The 18,130-nt window shown below is 35.2% G+C and overlaps 1 protein-coding gene across 13 annotated transcripts in view; it reads right to left on the bottom strand.

Moving 5' to 3' along the window:
- ROCK2 (Rho associated coiled-coil containing protein kinase 2) overlaps positions 1 to 18,130 on the bottom strand; it is a 141,454-nt gene that overhangs the window by 65,658 nt on the left and 57,666 nt on the right. For all 13 annotated transcript variants that reach the window (XR_012004795.1, XR_012004794.1, XR_012004793.1 and 10 more), the window contains exons 2-3: positions 14,967 to 15,048; positions 13,896 to 13,996 (exon numbers count right to left, since the gene is read on the bottom strand). Coding sequence is in view for 10 of the 13 variants with exons in the window: in XM_072771070.1 (XP_072627171.1) it covers positions 13,896 to 13,996; positions 14,967 to 15,048 (183 nt within the window). In the remaining 3 variants the exon portion in view is untranslated. The remainder of the gene's footprint in view (positions 1 to 13,895; positions 13,997 to 14,966; positions 15,049 to 18,130) is intronic.

Raw genomic sequence — 18,130 nt, 5'->3', positions numbered from 1 at the left:
CCTCATAATTGCCCAGACACTCTGCTTGAAGGCATTATCCCAACCAGCATACAAGTGATCATCTAAGCTAAGTAAGGTGGTCCTGCTGAATCAAGGAGGCAGGGATCAGAATTCAAGACAGATGAGGCGGCTGGACTATGCTGGGCAAGAAAGAGGAAATATAAGTAGCTATGTAAAAGGTCTCTAAAAGTATCATGTGAGTCTTCGGCCAAGGGCTGAACTATCCAAAGAGAAAGTACCCAAAGTTTACTATGGAGTAACTGCTCTGGGGTTGGTAACAAAACAGAGACACTGGAGGTTAAACAGCATTAGAAAAACAATCAATTTCCAGCCAAACAAGAATGGAGAAACCTTGCTATTTCCTGGGCATTCAAATGAGACATCTAAGGAGAAAGAACCATGCGCTAAAAGCATGGTACTTGAGCAATACCTAACAAAACCTAGTAACACCAATCCCTTAAATATCAAAAGGGGAACAGAGTTTGGAGGATCAGTTCTACCAGTTAAAAGGACCTGGGAAACAACTGGTCTTTTTGCACGAAGTATAAAATTCAGTGTGCACAAGTTAAGGATGATCATCAGGTAATTGGACAGATTATTAGAATGAAAATCAACACGTCAACAAAAAGTAACAAACTAACAAAAAATCTCTATCATAGATCTCCAAGGACGAGTATGTATTCTAAAAATTATTTATTAGTCACAAAAGGAAAGTGTGGCTCATCATCAAAGAAAAAAGCAGTCAATAGAAAACCACCCCAAAACATTGGACTTACAGCTAACAAATACTTCAAATATCTCTTGTAAATATGTTCAAAGAACTAAAGGAAAATATGTTAAAGAAAATAAGGAAAAAGTAGTCACAATGAGTGAAGAGAGGAGAATATCAACAGAGAAACACAAACTATAAAAAAGAAACTGGATTTCCATAACTGAAAAATAACAAAAATGAAAAATTTATTAGAAACTAGGCTTAATAAAGTAATGGAGACAGGGACACCTAGGTGGCTTAGTGGTTGAGCGTCTGCCTTTGGCTCAGGGCATGATCCCGGGTCTGGGGATCAAGTCCTGCATCAGGCTCCCTGTGAGGAGCCTGCTTCTCCCTCTGCCTAGGTTTCTGCCTCTCTCTCTGTGTCTCTCATGAATAAATAAATAAATAAAATCTTTAAAAATTTTTAAAAATAAAGGATGGAGACAGAAGAGAAGTCTGTAAACCTGAAGACAAATCAAATCTGAAGAATAAGGAGAAAAATGACAAAATGGAAAAAAAAAAAAAACAGAGACTCAAGGGCCTGAAAAACAATTTTAAAAGTATAAAACATGAGTAAATATAAAGAGACTAAAACACCAACTCATAGGCAGAAATTATCAGAATTGATCACAAAAGAAAAACTTTATCTCATATATTTTATATATGAAGACCAAACAGACTGAAAATCAAAAGACAAAAAAAAGATTTACCACACAAACAGCAAGGATAAGAAAACTGACAATGCAATATTAGTAACAGATAAAATAGACTTCAAAGCAAAGAAAAAAGGGGGATAAACTCAGATAAAAGGAGCATAATTCACTAGTAAGGCATAAAAATTCTAAAGATGTATGCATCTATTAAATGAGCTTTAAAATTCGTGAATCAGGGGATCCCTGGGTGGCTCAGCAGTTTGGCGCCTGCCTTTGGCCCAGGGCGTGATCCTGGAGTCCCGGGATCGAGTCCCGCATTGGGCTCCGGGCATGGAGCCTGCTTCTCCCTCTGCCTGTCTCTCTCTCTCTCTCTCTCTATCATGAATAAATAAAATCTTTAAAATAAATAAATAAATAAATAAATAAATAAATAAATAAATAAATAAAATTCGTGAATCAAAAAGTAACAACTAAAGATAGAAACAGACAAATCCATAATTTCAGATGGAAATTTTAACATTCTCTCTCAGTATGTGATATAATAAACAAAATATTGCTGTGGATATAAAGAAAATACAGTCCAGAAGGAAAACTGCCTGATCAATTAATGATTGATACTATATATTATATAAATCATATATCAATAAGATATATCCCTTATTGGTTATTATATCAATAAGTTACATCACTTCTCATTTTAAAGTATGCTACAATTTGAAGTATATCAGTAAGCTTTAATTTTACATTAAAAAAAAGCCTATATGCAAAGGGTCAATGTTATGATGAGGGTCACATATTCTATTTATCTAACTATCTAGTTAAATTACTAAACTGGAATAACAATTCCTTTTATTTGATAGAACATTTATAGAATGCTGAAAACAAACATATGTGAAAGCAATATAAAAACATGGGTGGTGGGCAGGGGACTGGGGGGTTGGTGAGGGGGATAAAGGATCCTCATCTGAAAACCAGAAATCCCCTCGACAACAGACAGATTTTTAATTGTTTGGATCAAATCAGCAAATTAGCTCAAAGCAAATGCTCATTCCAGCAATGCTGTCAAATGTTACATATATTTAAAAACATATTTAATGTATTATTAGAAAGAGGCTGCTAAGGTACTCCTTCTTCTGTACTTATGTCACTCTTCAAATCTTCATTTATTCCAGGAACAAATCAGATTGTGAAAGTTTCCTAATTTCATTAGAAAAGCAATCCATAAAACATTAAGGGTCAGCCAATTACTATATACTACAATATTACTAGTCCTTGACTCATACTGTGACAAGAGTTTTAAAAAATTATTTAAAGCAAAGCTATAAACAGAAACTAAAAGATGTTTGTCAGCTGACAGAAAATAGTTAAATATTTATTTTTTAAAAAATTCTTTTCTTGAGAGAAGAGTGCAAGTTGAGGAGGGGAGTGCAGAAGGAGAGGGAGGGACAGAGAGAACCTTAAGCATGCTCCATACCTAGCACAGAGCCTGCCTGACATGGGGCTCAATCTCATGACACTGAGATCATAACCTGAGCTGAAATCAAGAGTTGGATGCTTAACCAGCTGAGATTACCAGGCGCCATTTTTAATCTTTTATATATGAATTAGATAAACAAATAAAAACAAACCTAGAACAAAAAAAACATTCAAATACACAAAATGTCACACATCATAGGTATAATTCTCTGAACACAAGAAACATGTTTATTCACTTTACTTTTGCTGATTCTTTATGCAACAGTACTTCTCTCTGTGTGCTTCTATAGCACTTACCATAATCTAATATTAAAATTAGTTATATACATGTCTGCTTCAAAAGCTCCTTTAGGCAGAGTATAAATTAATTTTCATTTGTGGGGCTGCCTTGTGGTTGGCAAAATGCTGAATATCCAATTCAACAAATTGAACAAAATTATAGCTATGTCTATGTGAGAACTATAAAATTTTTAATAAATAAAGACTATTTTGCGTAGATGTTTTAATGAGGCCTGAGTTTGATTTAAACTACTGGGATAGGACACTTAACTGGCTCAAAACACAAGAGTTAGGAACCACCAGCTTGTAGCCTTTGACTTGATTTATACAACAAACATTAAGAGGCAACAGTTGTATTCATGCCAAACATCTACCTCATACTTTTAAAATTCATTAGCCTAATATTACAAAGTACTACAATAAAGCGCTGTTACTTTAGAAAAGCTGGTTTCCACTGATCTTTCTCCTCAGGATGTCTCTTTCTGAATGATTCTATTATAATCTCCCTCAGCATCTTTGTACACTCTCCTTTGTTCCTTCTCTATTCAATACGGATGGATAAACAGCCAGATATAGGAGCTATTCATTACCACGTTGTACAGAGTACTGCTTAAAAGCATGGATTTAGATGTCAACAAAACTGCGAAAATCCTAGCTATTTATGAACTATGGGGCCACTAACTTAACCTAAGTTTCAGAACTTCATCTATGTAAGAATCTCATAGAACTGTTGCAAAGATAAAATGAGACTATAAATATAAATACTTAGCACATAGAATATACTCAATGAAAATGTTATCTAATACCACTATAGGTAAATGTAGAACTTAGTTCATACTATCATGAACCTTTACACGTGTTTCACCTACATCACCAGTTTGAGTACATAACAAAAAAAAAAAAAAAAAAAACTGTTCCTATTCTCTAGATGCCTCCTCCCACCCCCACCCATCTCTCTCTATATATAACACCAAAAAAGGGCCAAAGAGTTAACAGGGTTTTATCTCAACTAACAGAATTCTGAGTGATTTCCATGTTTTTTTTTTTTTTTAAAGATTTATTTATTCATTCAGAGAGAGCGAGAGAAAGGCAGAGACACAGGCAGAGGGAGAAGCAGGCCCCATGCAGGAAGCCCGATGCGGGACTCGATCCCAGGTCTCCAGGATCACACCCCAGGCTGCAGGCGGCACTAAACCGCTGCGCCACCGGGGCTGCCCTGATTTCCATGTTCTTATATTTGCTTATTTGTATTTTCTATAGCAAATTATGTACTTCTTTAAAAAAAAATTCTTTTCAGTAGATGAAACATCCCTAAGTCTAATAGCTACAGACAAGACATGCTTGGAAAATCCTAAAATGGACCTAGATCTCATAGAACATTTGTGGACAAAAAGCTTTCAAAAATTCTTCTAGCCCAAATTCCCCATTTGAGATTTTCAATTTGGTTTTTAATATCAAAAATTACAATAGATTATCTTTATAAGAAAATCCAGCTTGATGGACAGCAGTAGTTAAGTGTGTGCTGCTAAGGTTTTCACTACTACACATGCCTGCTTGTGGCAGCCAAGACTGAATGAAGGAATACAGGAATTACAATAACACAGAGGGAAGGAGATAATTCTTGCAACTCAAAAATAACTTTGTAACCAGAGAAAAGCCTGTTTTACTCCAAAAAAGGAACTAAAAATTTGACTTGACATGACAAGTGTTAGAAAATCATTTCCCCTATACTCTTTCCTTCTAGTTGATTCTACTTTAGAGGCTCAGATTAAACCAATTAAATTAAAAGCAAGCCAGTGGGGGAGAGGAGAGCCAAGACCCTCATCTCATACCTGCCTTAAGTCCTGTCACAGAGCCTGTATCTCTTTAGCACACTGGATCCCAGGAAGCATCTGAGCCCAGGGATCATGAGGGATCATAATCAAGTCACTTCAATAAAAACTTTGTATGTTTCAGGTTCTGCATTGTACAGGATATAAAAAGACACGAAAAATCCAATCACAGATATGATCTAGCTGCATACACATATCACTTACCAATGTCTACAGTTGGACTGACAAATCACTACATGGTGAGGGCTCTCCCTTTCTCGTGGCTCCTAAACTATGTACTTGACTAAAGATAATCTCCACAGATTTGGTAAACTATTTTCAGATAAGTAGCTACGAGCCCCTGATGGGAATGCCAAAAGTATTCGAGAGACATGGTTCCAGAGCACCTAGTGGCCAGTCAGTTAAGCAGCTGCCTTAGGCTCTGGGATCAAGCCCTGTGTCTGGCTCCCTGCTCAACAGGGAGCCCGCTTCTCCCTCTCCCCACCACTCCTCTTGCTTGTGCTCAGTCCCTGTCAAATAAATAAATAAATATCTTTATTAAAAAAAAAAAAAGACATGGTTCCTACTCTCAAAAAATTCACAACATAAAAGGATCCAAAGAAATATACACAGAAACTACAGTACAAAGCATAATACGGTAAATTACATAAAATTATAAATTAAAAGATGCTGATGAAAGATCACACACAGATAAAGGGTAGGAAAGAGAGTAACAGGAAAAAGTTTTCTTTTAAAACAAACACAGAAGGCGGCCCGGTGGCTCAGCAGTTTAGCGCTGCCTTCAGCCCAGGGCCTGATCCTGGAGACCTGGGATCGAGTCCCACGTCAGGCTTCCTGCATGCAGCCTGCTTATGCAGCCTGCTTCTCCTACTGCCTGCGTCTCTGCCTCTCTCTCTCTCTCTCTCTCTGTGTCTCTCATGAATAAATAAAAATTTTTTAAAAAATAAAAATAAAACACAGAGAGAAAGTGAAATGTGATTGAAGAAACAGACAATAAAACAAAGAGCATGCTCTGAAATGAGTAGCCTGCTCAGAATGAACAGCATAACAAAAAGTAAGGATAAAAGATAAAATGTGGAAAAAAAAAAAAGATAATATTGGTGACATCTTAAAAAAGGACCCAGAAGGCCAGGATGAAGAGGTCATGCTTCATTCAGTAGTTAAGGGAGCCACGAATTGCAAACGAGATACAATAAATATATTTTGAAAAGTTCAAATTGGCAGCAGTTTGTATTAGCAGATAGATCCGTATTTCCTAACCTTTATATATTATTATATAAGAAGGGAAATAAGAAAAACACAAAACATGTTAGAAAAACCCCTAATTGATTCTACTATATACCTCAAAATGAGAGTAGGATAGGAGGGATACATGAAAATACAAGAATATGAAGTATGGGGAAAACAGTCAAACAGTAATGTGAGTCCACCTGAGCCTGGATAGCATGAATTACAGATTTAATAAGCATGGTCTTGATGGTTTCTTCAATAGCACTTGCCATTCCAAACTCAACAATCCAATGATGAAAATATTGTCAGCAGAAATGGAAAACAAATTAAGATACAAAGGAGATGCTCATACCTGACTGGGAAGGAAAGAGTATCTTGGATAACAGCAGCGACCGTGAACGCCAAAAAAAAAAAAAAAAAAAAGAGTGGAGAACTGTTATGAGCAGGACTTAACTGGAAAGTTAAATTTAAGAAATGACCAAAAGAGAATAAGGATTCCTAATTTTTTGGCTCGAAAACAGGGTTGATAGTGGAGCCATTTATTAAGATGTGTTACATCTTTGTGGATAAGTTAGAGAGAGAATCAAGCATTCTAATTTCACATGTTTTAGATACGACACATCTTAATGGAGATGTCAAATAAGCCATCATGGATATGAGTTGAGAGAGCAAACTAGAAAATTCTGAGTAGCAGCTATGAATCTGAACCTTGACATCATATAGATTACATTTAAAGCCACAGCAATAGTAGAGTGACTTAGGAGAGAACAGAGATCAAATAAACAAGAGCCTAGCCTTTGGAACTATGATATTTAGAAGTCAGATGGAGAATGAACCACTAAAGAAACTATGAAGAACCAGTAACATAGGAAAGAATAGTGTTTCAAGAAAGAATTGAATACTAATATACTAGTAGGAGGCTGAGTAAGAAGAAAGTGAAACCCCATGCAGCCAATAAGGTTACATACAAAGTCTGTATTTACTGGCACAGAAAAATGACTATGACCATACAACAAAGAAAATCAACTGCCGAATCCTCACCTTAGGTTCAAATCTCAGTTCAACCACTTAGAAGTTAGAACTTTGGCAGGTTCTTCATTCTATCTGAACTTCCCCATCTGTCAAATGAGCATGAATAGTAACAACATCTATCTAAACAAAACATCTACTATACAAAAGTTGCTTAGAAGCCTGCTGGGAGGGACACTTGGGTGGCTCAGCAGTTAAGCATCTGCTTTCGGCTCAGGGCATGATCCCGGGATCCTGGGATTAAGTCCCGCATCAGGCTCCCTCTGCCTATGTCTCTGCTTCTCTCTCTCATGAATAAATAAATAACATCTTTTTTAAAAAATTAAGTTAAAAAAAATGAAGCCTGCCTGGAATATTGTAATTGCTATAAAGTGTGTATTATTATTTAGCGTTACATCAAAAAAACCACAAATTACAAAACCACATATATAATATCCCTTAATACACAGAAGATAACCATATGCTATGCATATCTTTAGAAGAAACAGAAGTCAGAAAGCTATACATCGAAGTAATAAAAATAGTTCTCTCTCCGTAGTGGGACAAGCAGGAATTTTAAAAAGTATCATGATCACTTACTTTCTTATTCTACTATGAACATATCTGTTGTATAAATAAAAGAATTTTTAATGGAGAATAATTGGCATTGATGCATTTTTTATAACTCAATAGAGAAATGTTTTAACTTCCTAGAATGAAAACAATTACAATAAAATATATATATCCACTGAAAATAATTTGGCCCTAGATTTGTTAACAGTTCCCAAATGTTTACAATAATCAAAGCACTAAAGGGATACCAAAAGACTAGTTACCTTTATGTTTGAAAATGAAAGAAAGACATGATAAAACGAGATTTTCACAATTTATTCTACCCAATTCTAAGCAACTTAGACCTTTTAGAGCGAGAATGCATTCAAATATTAATTTACATACTTTTACATAAAACTACCACTAGGAAAAATACAACGAGCACTTTTTTTTTTTTTTAAGCAGGTTCCACGCCCAATGTGAAGCTCAACTCAGGGGCTGAACATGAACCTGACATCAAGACCTGAGCTAAGATCGAGTCAGATGCCTAACTGACTAAGCCACCCAAGTGCCCCAATGAATGCTTCAGTTAAGAAAAATGAGTAGGTAACATCACAAAACCAGCTAAAGATAAGGTCCCCAACTCAAATATAAGAAGATACAACTTCAAAATCAAAAATGCTAAAAATAATTCCACTACAAACCATGAAATCTTGTTTTTATACATCTCCTCCAAAATTACCTAATTATTATTAGGTAATTCCTAACAAATATGCACCATGCTTAAGAAAGTTAACTTAGAACTCTATTTTTAGAACCTAGACCACAATTTCTTTTTGAAACTATACCAGTGGCCAGCTCAAAATAAAAGCTCCATGAATGCAGGTGCTTTGTCTGAGTAGTTTACCTATACAGTATATTGTCAGTGCTTATAATGGTTCCAGACGTTAAATAAACATTTGCTGGGGCACCTGGGTGGCTCAGCTGGTTAAGTGTCTGCCTTCAGCACTGGCCATGATCCCAGTTCTGGGATCAAGCCCTGAGTTGGGCTTTCTGCTCAGCATGGAATCTGCTTCTCCCTCTCCTTCTGCCCCTGCCCCCTCTAATAAATTTTAAGAACCTTTTTAAAAAACTGCTACAATTAACCAAGGGAATATTAAAGAACAATATATATTCTATTAACAGATACGAAGACTAAATAGCTACCTTAAGAAGACATTTGTAAAGCTAGAATTTGTAACTTTCTTTTCAAAGAGGATTATTTATGTCCAAGGTAACTGAATAACCATAAACAAAGTAAGCACGCATATCTATTCAAAAAGTAACCTCACTAAAAAAGTTCATCCCAACATATATACACAATTATGGAATGAACGTGTGCTGTGTCCAACCCCAACCCCACTATATTTTAAAACCCTAACCTCCAGTACCTCAGAATGTGACTGTATCTGGAGACTGGGACATTAAAGAGGTGATTAAATTAACATGAGGTTATTAGAGTGGGTCCTAATCCAATCTGATGGATTGGTGTCCCTCTAAGAACAGGCTATTGGGACACAGAGCGACACATCAGGCACATGTACCAAACCCGCCAACACCTTGACGTCAAGCTTGTAGCCTCCAGAACTGAGAAAATAAATTTCTGTTGGTTAAGCCACAGTTGGTGGTATCTTGTTATGGAAGCTCTAGTGAACCAACACATACAAATACATATAAAAATTAGAGCAAGACTTCTGATTATTTATTTAAAATTAAAACATCTAAATTCATAAATGCATAGAAACTGACAAAAGTGACAACAGATAATATTTACTTAATACCTACAATGTGCCAGGTCCCAGTATCACACATGCATAGCTTAATTTAATTCTCACAAAAATCTTAAGTTCTATTATTAGTGCTACTATAAGATAAGGAAATTAAAGCTTTGATGATAGGAAATCTACATACTGTAGAATGGAAACAAAAGTAGTTGACTTTGACTATTCTTCCAAAGTACTGCTCTTAATATACTGTACTGAACAATATTATTTTTCATAAAAATGAGATGTGATAAATAATCCAAAAAGAGTAGAATCCAAAAACAATAGTGGATATCAAATCATCTACATCACAGACTTTTCATGCGTGATATAAAAACATAAATATACATCACCTCTGTAGAGAGAGGAAAAAAGACAATAAGCTAAACAAATTTTGCCCACAGAATTATAAAACTTTACAATGCGTAAGAAAAAGCCTTTTTCAGGTGAGGAAATCTGTTCGAATAAACTAAATGATTTGACACTTTCCTGACTCATGACATCACATGCTATTCCCTCAGTTTTTCACTCTTGCCCTGCCCCTCCTCTTCATGTGGCTACCTTGTTTGTCCTCTATATCATAACTCCAATGTCATCTTCTCACAGAGAGATACACACACCTGACTTAAGCACATCCCTCCATTTTCCTTCTCATAGTATCCAGATCTTTCCATCATGTATTTATCATAATTTGAAAATATTGCACTTTATTTTTTTTTAATTTTTTTTTTATTTATTTATGATAGTCACAGAGAGAGAAAGAGAGAGAGGCAGAGACATAGGCAGAGGGAGAAGCAGGCTCCATGCACCGGGAGCCTGATGTGGGATTCGATCCCGGGTCTCCAGGATCGCGCCCTGGGCCAAAGGCAGGCGCCAAACCGCTGCGCCACCCAGGGATCCCAAAATATTGCACTTTAAAGTAAAATTATTTTCTCCTCCACAAAGCTACCTCTTGCAGAGAGATCAAAACTATGCTCTTGCATCTTTAGAGGCTAGCACAGCTTCTGAAACATAACAGATCCTTATTAAATATTCACTGATGGATGGATAACTGTTACCATCTACTAAGCCCTTATTATATTCCAAGAACTGTTCCAAATTTAAATACATTTAATTCTCCCAGTAACCCAATGGGGTATAAGTGGTATCATCATTATCATTTAACAGATAAGAAACTGAGGCATAGAGTGATTAAGTAACTTGTCTGCACTGACAGCTAGTCAGAGTTAGAATTCAACCGTAAGTACTTGGACTCTTAAGTCTTAAATATTATGGTATGGCTACTGTGACATACCAAAGTTACTTTTACAAGAATTTTCTTTTCGAAACTGACTGGCGGGCCGGGCCTTCTGTGGTAATGTGTTTTTAACTTGGCCCAAAAAGTATTTCACAAGGAAAGACAAATTTGCACCTACTATTGTAAAATTTTCTTCAGATGACTAGAAAAACATAATCATAAAGATATGCCAAATGTAGAACACTGCCCTCATATCTGTCAAACTAATTTATCTACAACATACAAAGCAACTTTAATAAAAGACTATGGAAGAAGAACTTGGACTTTTGCTTTTCAGTCTCATCCTTTTACAAAGTCTCCGCCAAAGGTAACAGAACCGAGAGCTAAAGCCAAAACAAACATGTTCCAAGTTCTTGGGTCAGGTCATCAGATTAATGGAATGTTAAAATATTTTTCATTTTTAAAAACATGTGACTTTGTTTCTGCATGTTTTGTGAACAAAACAAAATTTGGGATGGAAAATTAACAACAAAAATAAAAGCCTTTTCTTTTCTTGAATTTACTGAAGTTGAATGATCAAATTCACCTAACACAGAACAATGACTCTGCCATAAAAACATGACAAGTTAAGATCTGTCGTATTTCCTACCAAAAACAGAACTCCAGGGGCAGCCCCGGTGGCTCAGCGGTTTAGCACCGCCTTCGGCAAGGGGTGTGATCCTGGAGACCCAGGATCAAGTCCCACATCAGGCTCCCTGCATGGAGCCTGCTTCTCTCTCTGCCTGTGTCTCTGCCTCTCTCTCTCTGCCTGTCATGAATAAATAAATAAAATCTTAAAAAAAAAAAAAACATAACTCCAAATTTGAGTATCTTTATCTACACTACATCCTGAGTATGAAAAAACAATGTATTGTTGTATGAATCTATGTATCAAATAGGCAATAGTAACAATAGTTAACAAACAGGGAACACTACACCTAGATTTATTTAATTCACTTAATCCCCTACAAGAACCCCATTACATAGATATTATCATCTGTATTCTATAGTTTGTAACTCAGGGAGATTGAGAATCTTGTCTATACTCACCATGATCTTTGAGTTAGACTATGGCAGATGTAGGATTCAACTATTTTATTTTCCCTATCTTACAGGGCTTTCCACAACTCAACAGTCACAAAATCTAATCTCTGACTCTCTTCCCATGGGTAGTCTACTAGGCAAAGCTTTACCACTGTCACTGACTCAAAACAAAACAAAACAAACAAACAAAATCAAAAGTAGCCCACTCCTCAAATCTATTGCATATTAACTTCTCAGTTCCTTCTGCCACACCTCAGATGGCACAGTTTCAAGTCCCTGAGCATTTCACCCTCAAGTACCTTCTATCAATCTGCCCTTCAAAATAGAGCATCCAGAATGAATAAAATGCAGTAAAGAGGCACCTGGGTGGCTCAGTGGTTGAGTGTCTACCTTTGGCTCAGGTCATGATCCTGGAGTTTCAGGAGAGTCCTGCATCAAGCTCCCCATGGGGAACCTGCCACTCTCTCTCTGTCTCTCATGAATAAATAAATAAAATCTTAAAAAAAAAAAAAAAAAAAGATGCAGTATGGCACAGTCATCTCAAAATCAAAAAAATCTTTATCAAAGCAATCCAAACCTTTTTTACTGTTTTGGGCAGCCAAATCACCAATGAGTCTTGCTTGGTTTACATTCAAGGAAAATTGTTCTTTAATTGTAATAAATACAATAATTACTGTTAAGGAATCGATTTCTTGAGTTCTACACAGCTAAGTACAGGTCTTTATTCTGGTTAAATTTCACTTCTTCTATCTGGCCCAATGACCTTCTCAATTGATGATTTCTGGATTTCAGCTTATTATCTGAAATCATCCTCATACTTCAGTTTTAACTCATTTGCAAAATTATTCAACATGTCACCATTGCCTCCATACAATAAATGCCTCATTAAGGATGCTGACTAGGAGAAGACAGAACACTAAAACCTGTCCCTGCGGATCTCTGTCCAAGGTACCATTTATGCCTTTATCAGCCTCCTTAGAGTACAGATATTAAATTAGTTATAAAGCTGCCTACCCATATCCTTATTCACTGACGTTTTTCCATGTTCTCTTCAAGTACATCAGACTTTTTCAAATATCTGATTGATATATATCACACCTATTACACTACCCTGATCTACAAGTTCAATAAACCTATCAAAGAAAAAAGAAATGAAAGAGAAGACAAAAACAAGTTAGTCTGTCATGACATGCTGACAACAGTGAGCACTGCTTTTCTCAAGCTCCATCAAAAAGAGTAAAACACCAATGAGTGAAAAGCAAAATCTTGGGATCCCTGGATGGATCAGTGGTTTAGTGCCTGCCTTCGGCCCGGGGCATGATCCTGAAGTCCTGGGATTGAGTCCCACATTGGGCTCCCTGCTTGGAGCCTGCTTCTCCCTCTGCCTGTGTCTCTGCCCCTCTTTTTCTCTGTGTCTCTCATGAATAAATAAATAAAATCTTAAAAAAAAAAAAAAAAGCAGAATCTAAACCCATTATTTAACCAAATACAATAATTTGTAAAAACAAAAGCAGCGGAGTTTCATACTCAAGTGATAGAGTGTGAAATGTTTATATTTCCAGTTGGTACCACTTTTGCCTGCAAAGATAAATTTCATATTAAAATGTCTTTGTTAGGTTTCTAATATATCTAAATAAGTCTCAGTTAACTAAGCAGAAATGTTATTGATCTTAACACATTAAATAAAAACACAATAGGTCTTGTGGAATATTAACTGCTAAGCAGGTCATGTGTGAAACCAAGTTGGCCTAATATATTCTAAACCTCAGTGTTTCAGAGCTGGAAGAGATCCAGTGTTTATAGCTTGCAAGTACCTCCTTTCAAAAATAAAGACACTCAGCTTCTCTAAGATGGAATGACTTGACCAAGACAAAACTAATTCTGGGATGGCTGAGCAGAAAAATAAGATCTACACAGAGGCTTCTGATAATATTTCACAAAACCCTGTCTTAAAAAAAAAAAACAAAAAAACAGAAAACAATACTTTCTTACCAGCTGCACCTCACCAAAAGCACCTCTTCCAATAACTTTTACAACATCATAGTCTTCTGCCTTCATCTGTAGACCTCTGATTTTTTTCACAATTTTCTCATCTGCAATAAAAAAAGATCGTATTTATAAGCAATATTTTTAAATAATCACTATATTTGTAAACAGATTCTTAAAGAAACTAGGTTTAGTTTTTAGCTAAATCTGTCAGTTTTCAAAGGTTGTTTAAAAATCTAACATACATAATAACTCTACATCAAAGAACCAAAACTCTATGGTTTATTAACACATATAAAACAAAAAATACTGACTACCAAAAAGCAGCATGTAAGCTACTCCATTTCTGACTCTGTTGCTTGGCAGGATAACAGGTAAACAGTGATGACCTGTGCAGTCTTAGAGTACATTCTAAATCATGGCAGAGAGCTGCTGTGAAATTACTTGCAAGGCTAATTTTAATAATAAATTTTTAGTTGCCTACTTCCTTGCATAGTAATCACATATTGTAGATATGGTAACTACAGACAAAATTGTTTAATTATGAAAATAGCCCAGTCTCTGACAATTCCAACTTAAAAGGTTTACTGTGTTGATATAAATTACATATTAAATTATTTTGAGAATTTATTCTTAGAATTCAACTTCATTTACATCTTCACTGCAACATCAATACTGGGAAATATTGTTATTGCATATATGACAATAATGGTCATCACATTATCTTTCATTAGCTAGATTGACATGTCTAGATTTACACAAACATAAAGCTCATTAAGTCTCCTAGGTAATGTAAACCTGAGTCTTAATAGTGTTAACATTATTTTAAAAGTTCTCTTTGAACTGCCATAAATAACCTACCCTGAAATCAGTCTTAATAATTCATACAAAATCTTGAACTTTACCTACTTTACAAACTGCAACTAAGTTCTGCAGTTTTGCTTTGAAAATAAAGAATGCTAGTCTTTAAACAAATCAAATAGAAAACTAAAAAATACTTAAGGTTAATAATTTATAGATTCTAATATTAATCTTATCAAAAGTATAGTGATAGGATCAAATATAAAGTTTACTCACATCTATTTAAAAAATTATCTATATTCTTGTTTTTCCTCAAAGCAGGAAAATCCAAATCAAGGACCAAGGAATTTAAGCCATCCTGTTTAACAAAAAAGGAAAAAGAAAGTTGTTACAACTTCCAAATATTCAAAAAAGTCTTTAAATTTTATTATGTTGTTCTTGCTAAATATCAATCCACTTTGATATGAAATTGCCCAGTGGCTCCATATCCAACAGCCCTAACTTGTTCCCTACTGCCAGAAAATATATGAATGATCCTATTATGTTTTCCTTTGTTATTTTAGCCAATAGAAAAATGTCATTTATGTATGTACATATTTGGTGATTAGGTGAGAGAATCTTAAGCAGGCTTCACACCCAGCACGGAGCCCGAGGCTGCACTCCATCTCACAACCTGAGATCATGACCTAAGCCAAAATCAAGAATCGAATGCTTAACTGACTGAGCCACTCACACACCCCTGAAAAAATGTCATTTTAAAATATGCATCCCATGGGGTGTCTGGCTGAGTATGTGACTCTTCATCTCAGGGATATGGGTTTGAGTCCCCACACTGGGTATAGAAATTACTTAAAAAGAAAATACACATTCAGTATTATTTTTTGCTAGTCAGACATCTTCCTTTCTCTCTTCAAATGTCCAATCAAATTTCGCCAAGCTTTGGACTTTAAGAAATACAGTCTAAAGAAATTAAGAAAATAATCCCATTTACAACTGAATGAAAAAGAATAAAATACCTAGGAATAAATTTAACCAAGGTGAAAGACCTGCATGACCTGCATACTGGAAACTATAGACACTCATGAAAAAAAAAAAATTGAAGACACAAATAAATGGAAAGATATTCCCTACTTATGGATTAGAAGTTAATATTGCTAAAATGTCCATACTACCCAAGCAATCTGCAGATTCAAAGCAATACCTATCAAAATTCCAATGGCATACTTCATAGAACTATAACAAATAATGTAAAATTTGTATAGAACCACAAAAGGTACCAAATAGCCAAAACAATCTTGAGAAAGAAAAACAAAGCTGGAGATATCATGCTCCCAGATTTCAAACTATACTACAAAGCTATAGTAATCAAAACAGTATGGTATTGGTACAGAAACAGACACACAGAGCAGAAATGAAAGCCCAAGAATAAACTAACACTAACTATATGGACAATTAGTCGCTGAAAAAGGGAAGAACATATAATGGAGAAAGGACAATCTCTTCAATAAATGGTGTTGGAAAAACTGGGTAGCTACAGGCAAATTAAACTGCACAACTATCTTATACCATACACAAAAATTACCTCAAAATGGATTAAAGGGTTGAATGTAAGACCTGACACCATAAAATCCCTAGAAGAAAACATAGGTGGTAAGCTTAACCTAGATCTTAGTGACATCTTTATGTATCTGACTTCAAAGGCAAGGGAAAGAAAAAATAAACAAATGGGATTACATCAAACCAAAGAGCTTATACACAGCAAAGAAAGCCTAGAGAATGGGAGAAGATATTCGCAAACCACGTATCTAATAAGGAGTTAATATCCAAAATATATAAAGAAATCATACAAAAACAAAAAAACCCAAAACTTTATTTAAAAATGGGCAGAGGATCTGAAGAGACATTTCTCAAAAGAAGACATACAGATGGCCAACAGGTACATGAAAACATGCTCAACATCACTAATAATTAGGAAAATGCAAATCAAAACCACAATGAGACATCACCTAACACCTATTAGAATAGCTATTATCAAAGACAAGAAATATCAAATGTCAGAGAGGATGTAGAGAAAAAGGAACCCTGTCACACTGTTAATGGGACTGTAAATTGGTGCAGCCACTATGGAAAACAATATGGAGATTCCTTAAAAAATTAAGAATAGAACTACAATGTGATACTTCTGAGTAATGATCTCAATAATATGAAAACACCAATTTGAAAAGATATATGCACCCGTAAGCTAATTGCAGCATTATTTACAACAGCCAAGGTTTGGAAACAACCTAAGTGTCCATCAATATAGGTGAATAGATAAAGAGGATAGTGTATATACAATGAAATATTACTCAGTCATAAAAATGAATGAAATTTTGCCATATGCAATGACATGGATGGACTTTAAGGATATTATGCTAAGTGAAATAAGTCAGAGAAAGACAAATACCCTACGATTCCACTTATTACATGGAATAAAAAAATGAAGAAATGAACAAAATAGAAAAACAAACTCACAGGCAGACAGCAGACTGGTGGTTACCAGAAGGGAAGGGGATTGGGGGGTAAGTAAAATAGGTAAAGGGGGTCAACTCTATGGTGATGGATAGTAACTAGACTTATGGTGATGATCACTTTGGAATGTATACACATGTCAAATTATAAAGCTTGTACAACCTAAAATTTACATCATAAAAAAAAAATATACCCAAACTAAGGAAATTTCCATTCACTTAATAAGCATTATTTTTTTCCTAATACATACAAAGAAAAGAAAAAATCCAAAAATAGTTATGACACTAACTTTCCTTGCCCTAAGGGAAAACTTAGTCTCAAAAATAAATTTCCCCAAAAAACATAAAAATGGGATAATGCATTGTTCAGATTTCTATTTTTTTAAGTTTTATTTTCCATACTTTCTAAAACAAGCATACAGTAAATTTATGATCAAAATAAGAAAAAGTATATACAAATAACTCGTTGGGGATAAAAGAAGAAAAACAGTAAGAAACAAAGTCTTTACTCAATGGACATGCTTGTGAAGGTAACAGTATTACTAAACACCACTGCACATACTGTTTCATCCCCAAGTAACTCTGAAGAAAGAGGGCATGAAGAAATATTCTTCATTTTAAAAATAAACTCAGGCTTAGAGAGATTAAGTGACTTCGACTTGTCCAAGGTCATGTTACTAGGAAATGACAGAGCAAATACTACCTAAAACTTAAAGGTCCAATAAACTTAACTCATCTGCCTAGTCTCAACAACGAGACTAACACCAATGGAAGGCTGGAAGAGCTGGAGGATTGCAAAAAATAAAACAGCAAATAAAGAGGCCTTTTCCCTAAAAAGAAAAGTATCCAAGTAGGAGGAAAATCAGAGAGGCAATCTGAGGTTTTTAGTTTCTAATTTTAAAGAAATTGCACATACTATGTTTACCATTC

Source organism: Canis lupus, chromosome 12 (genome assembly GCF_048164855.1).
Source record: "Canis lupus baileyi chromosome 12, mCanLup2.hap1, whole genome shotgun sequence".
Taxonomy (NCBI): Eukaryota; Metazoa; Chordata; class Mammalia; order Carnivora; family Canidae; genus Canis; species Canis lupus.
The sequence above is the reverse complement of the archived record's forward strand: the minus strand, read 5'-3'. Positions and strand labels throughout refer to the sequence as shown.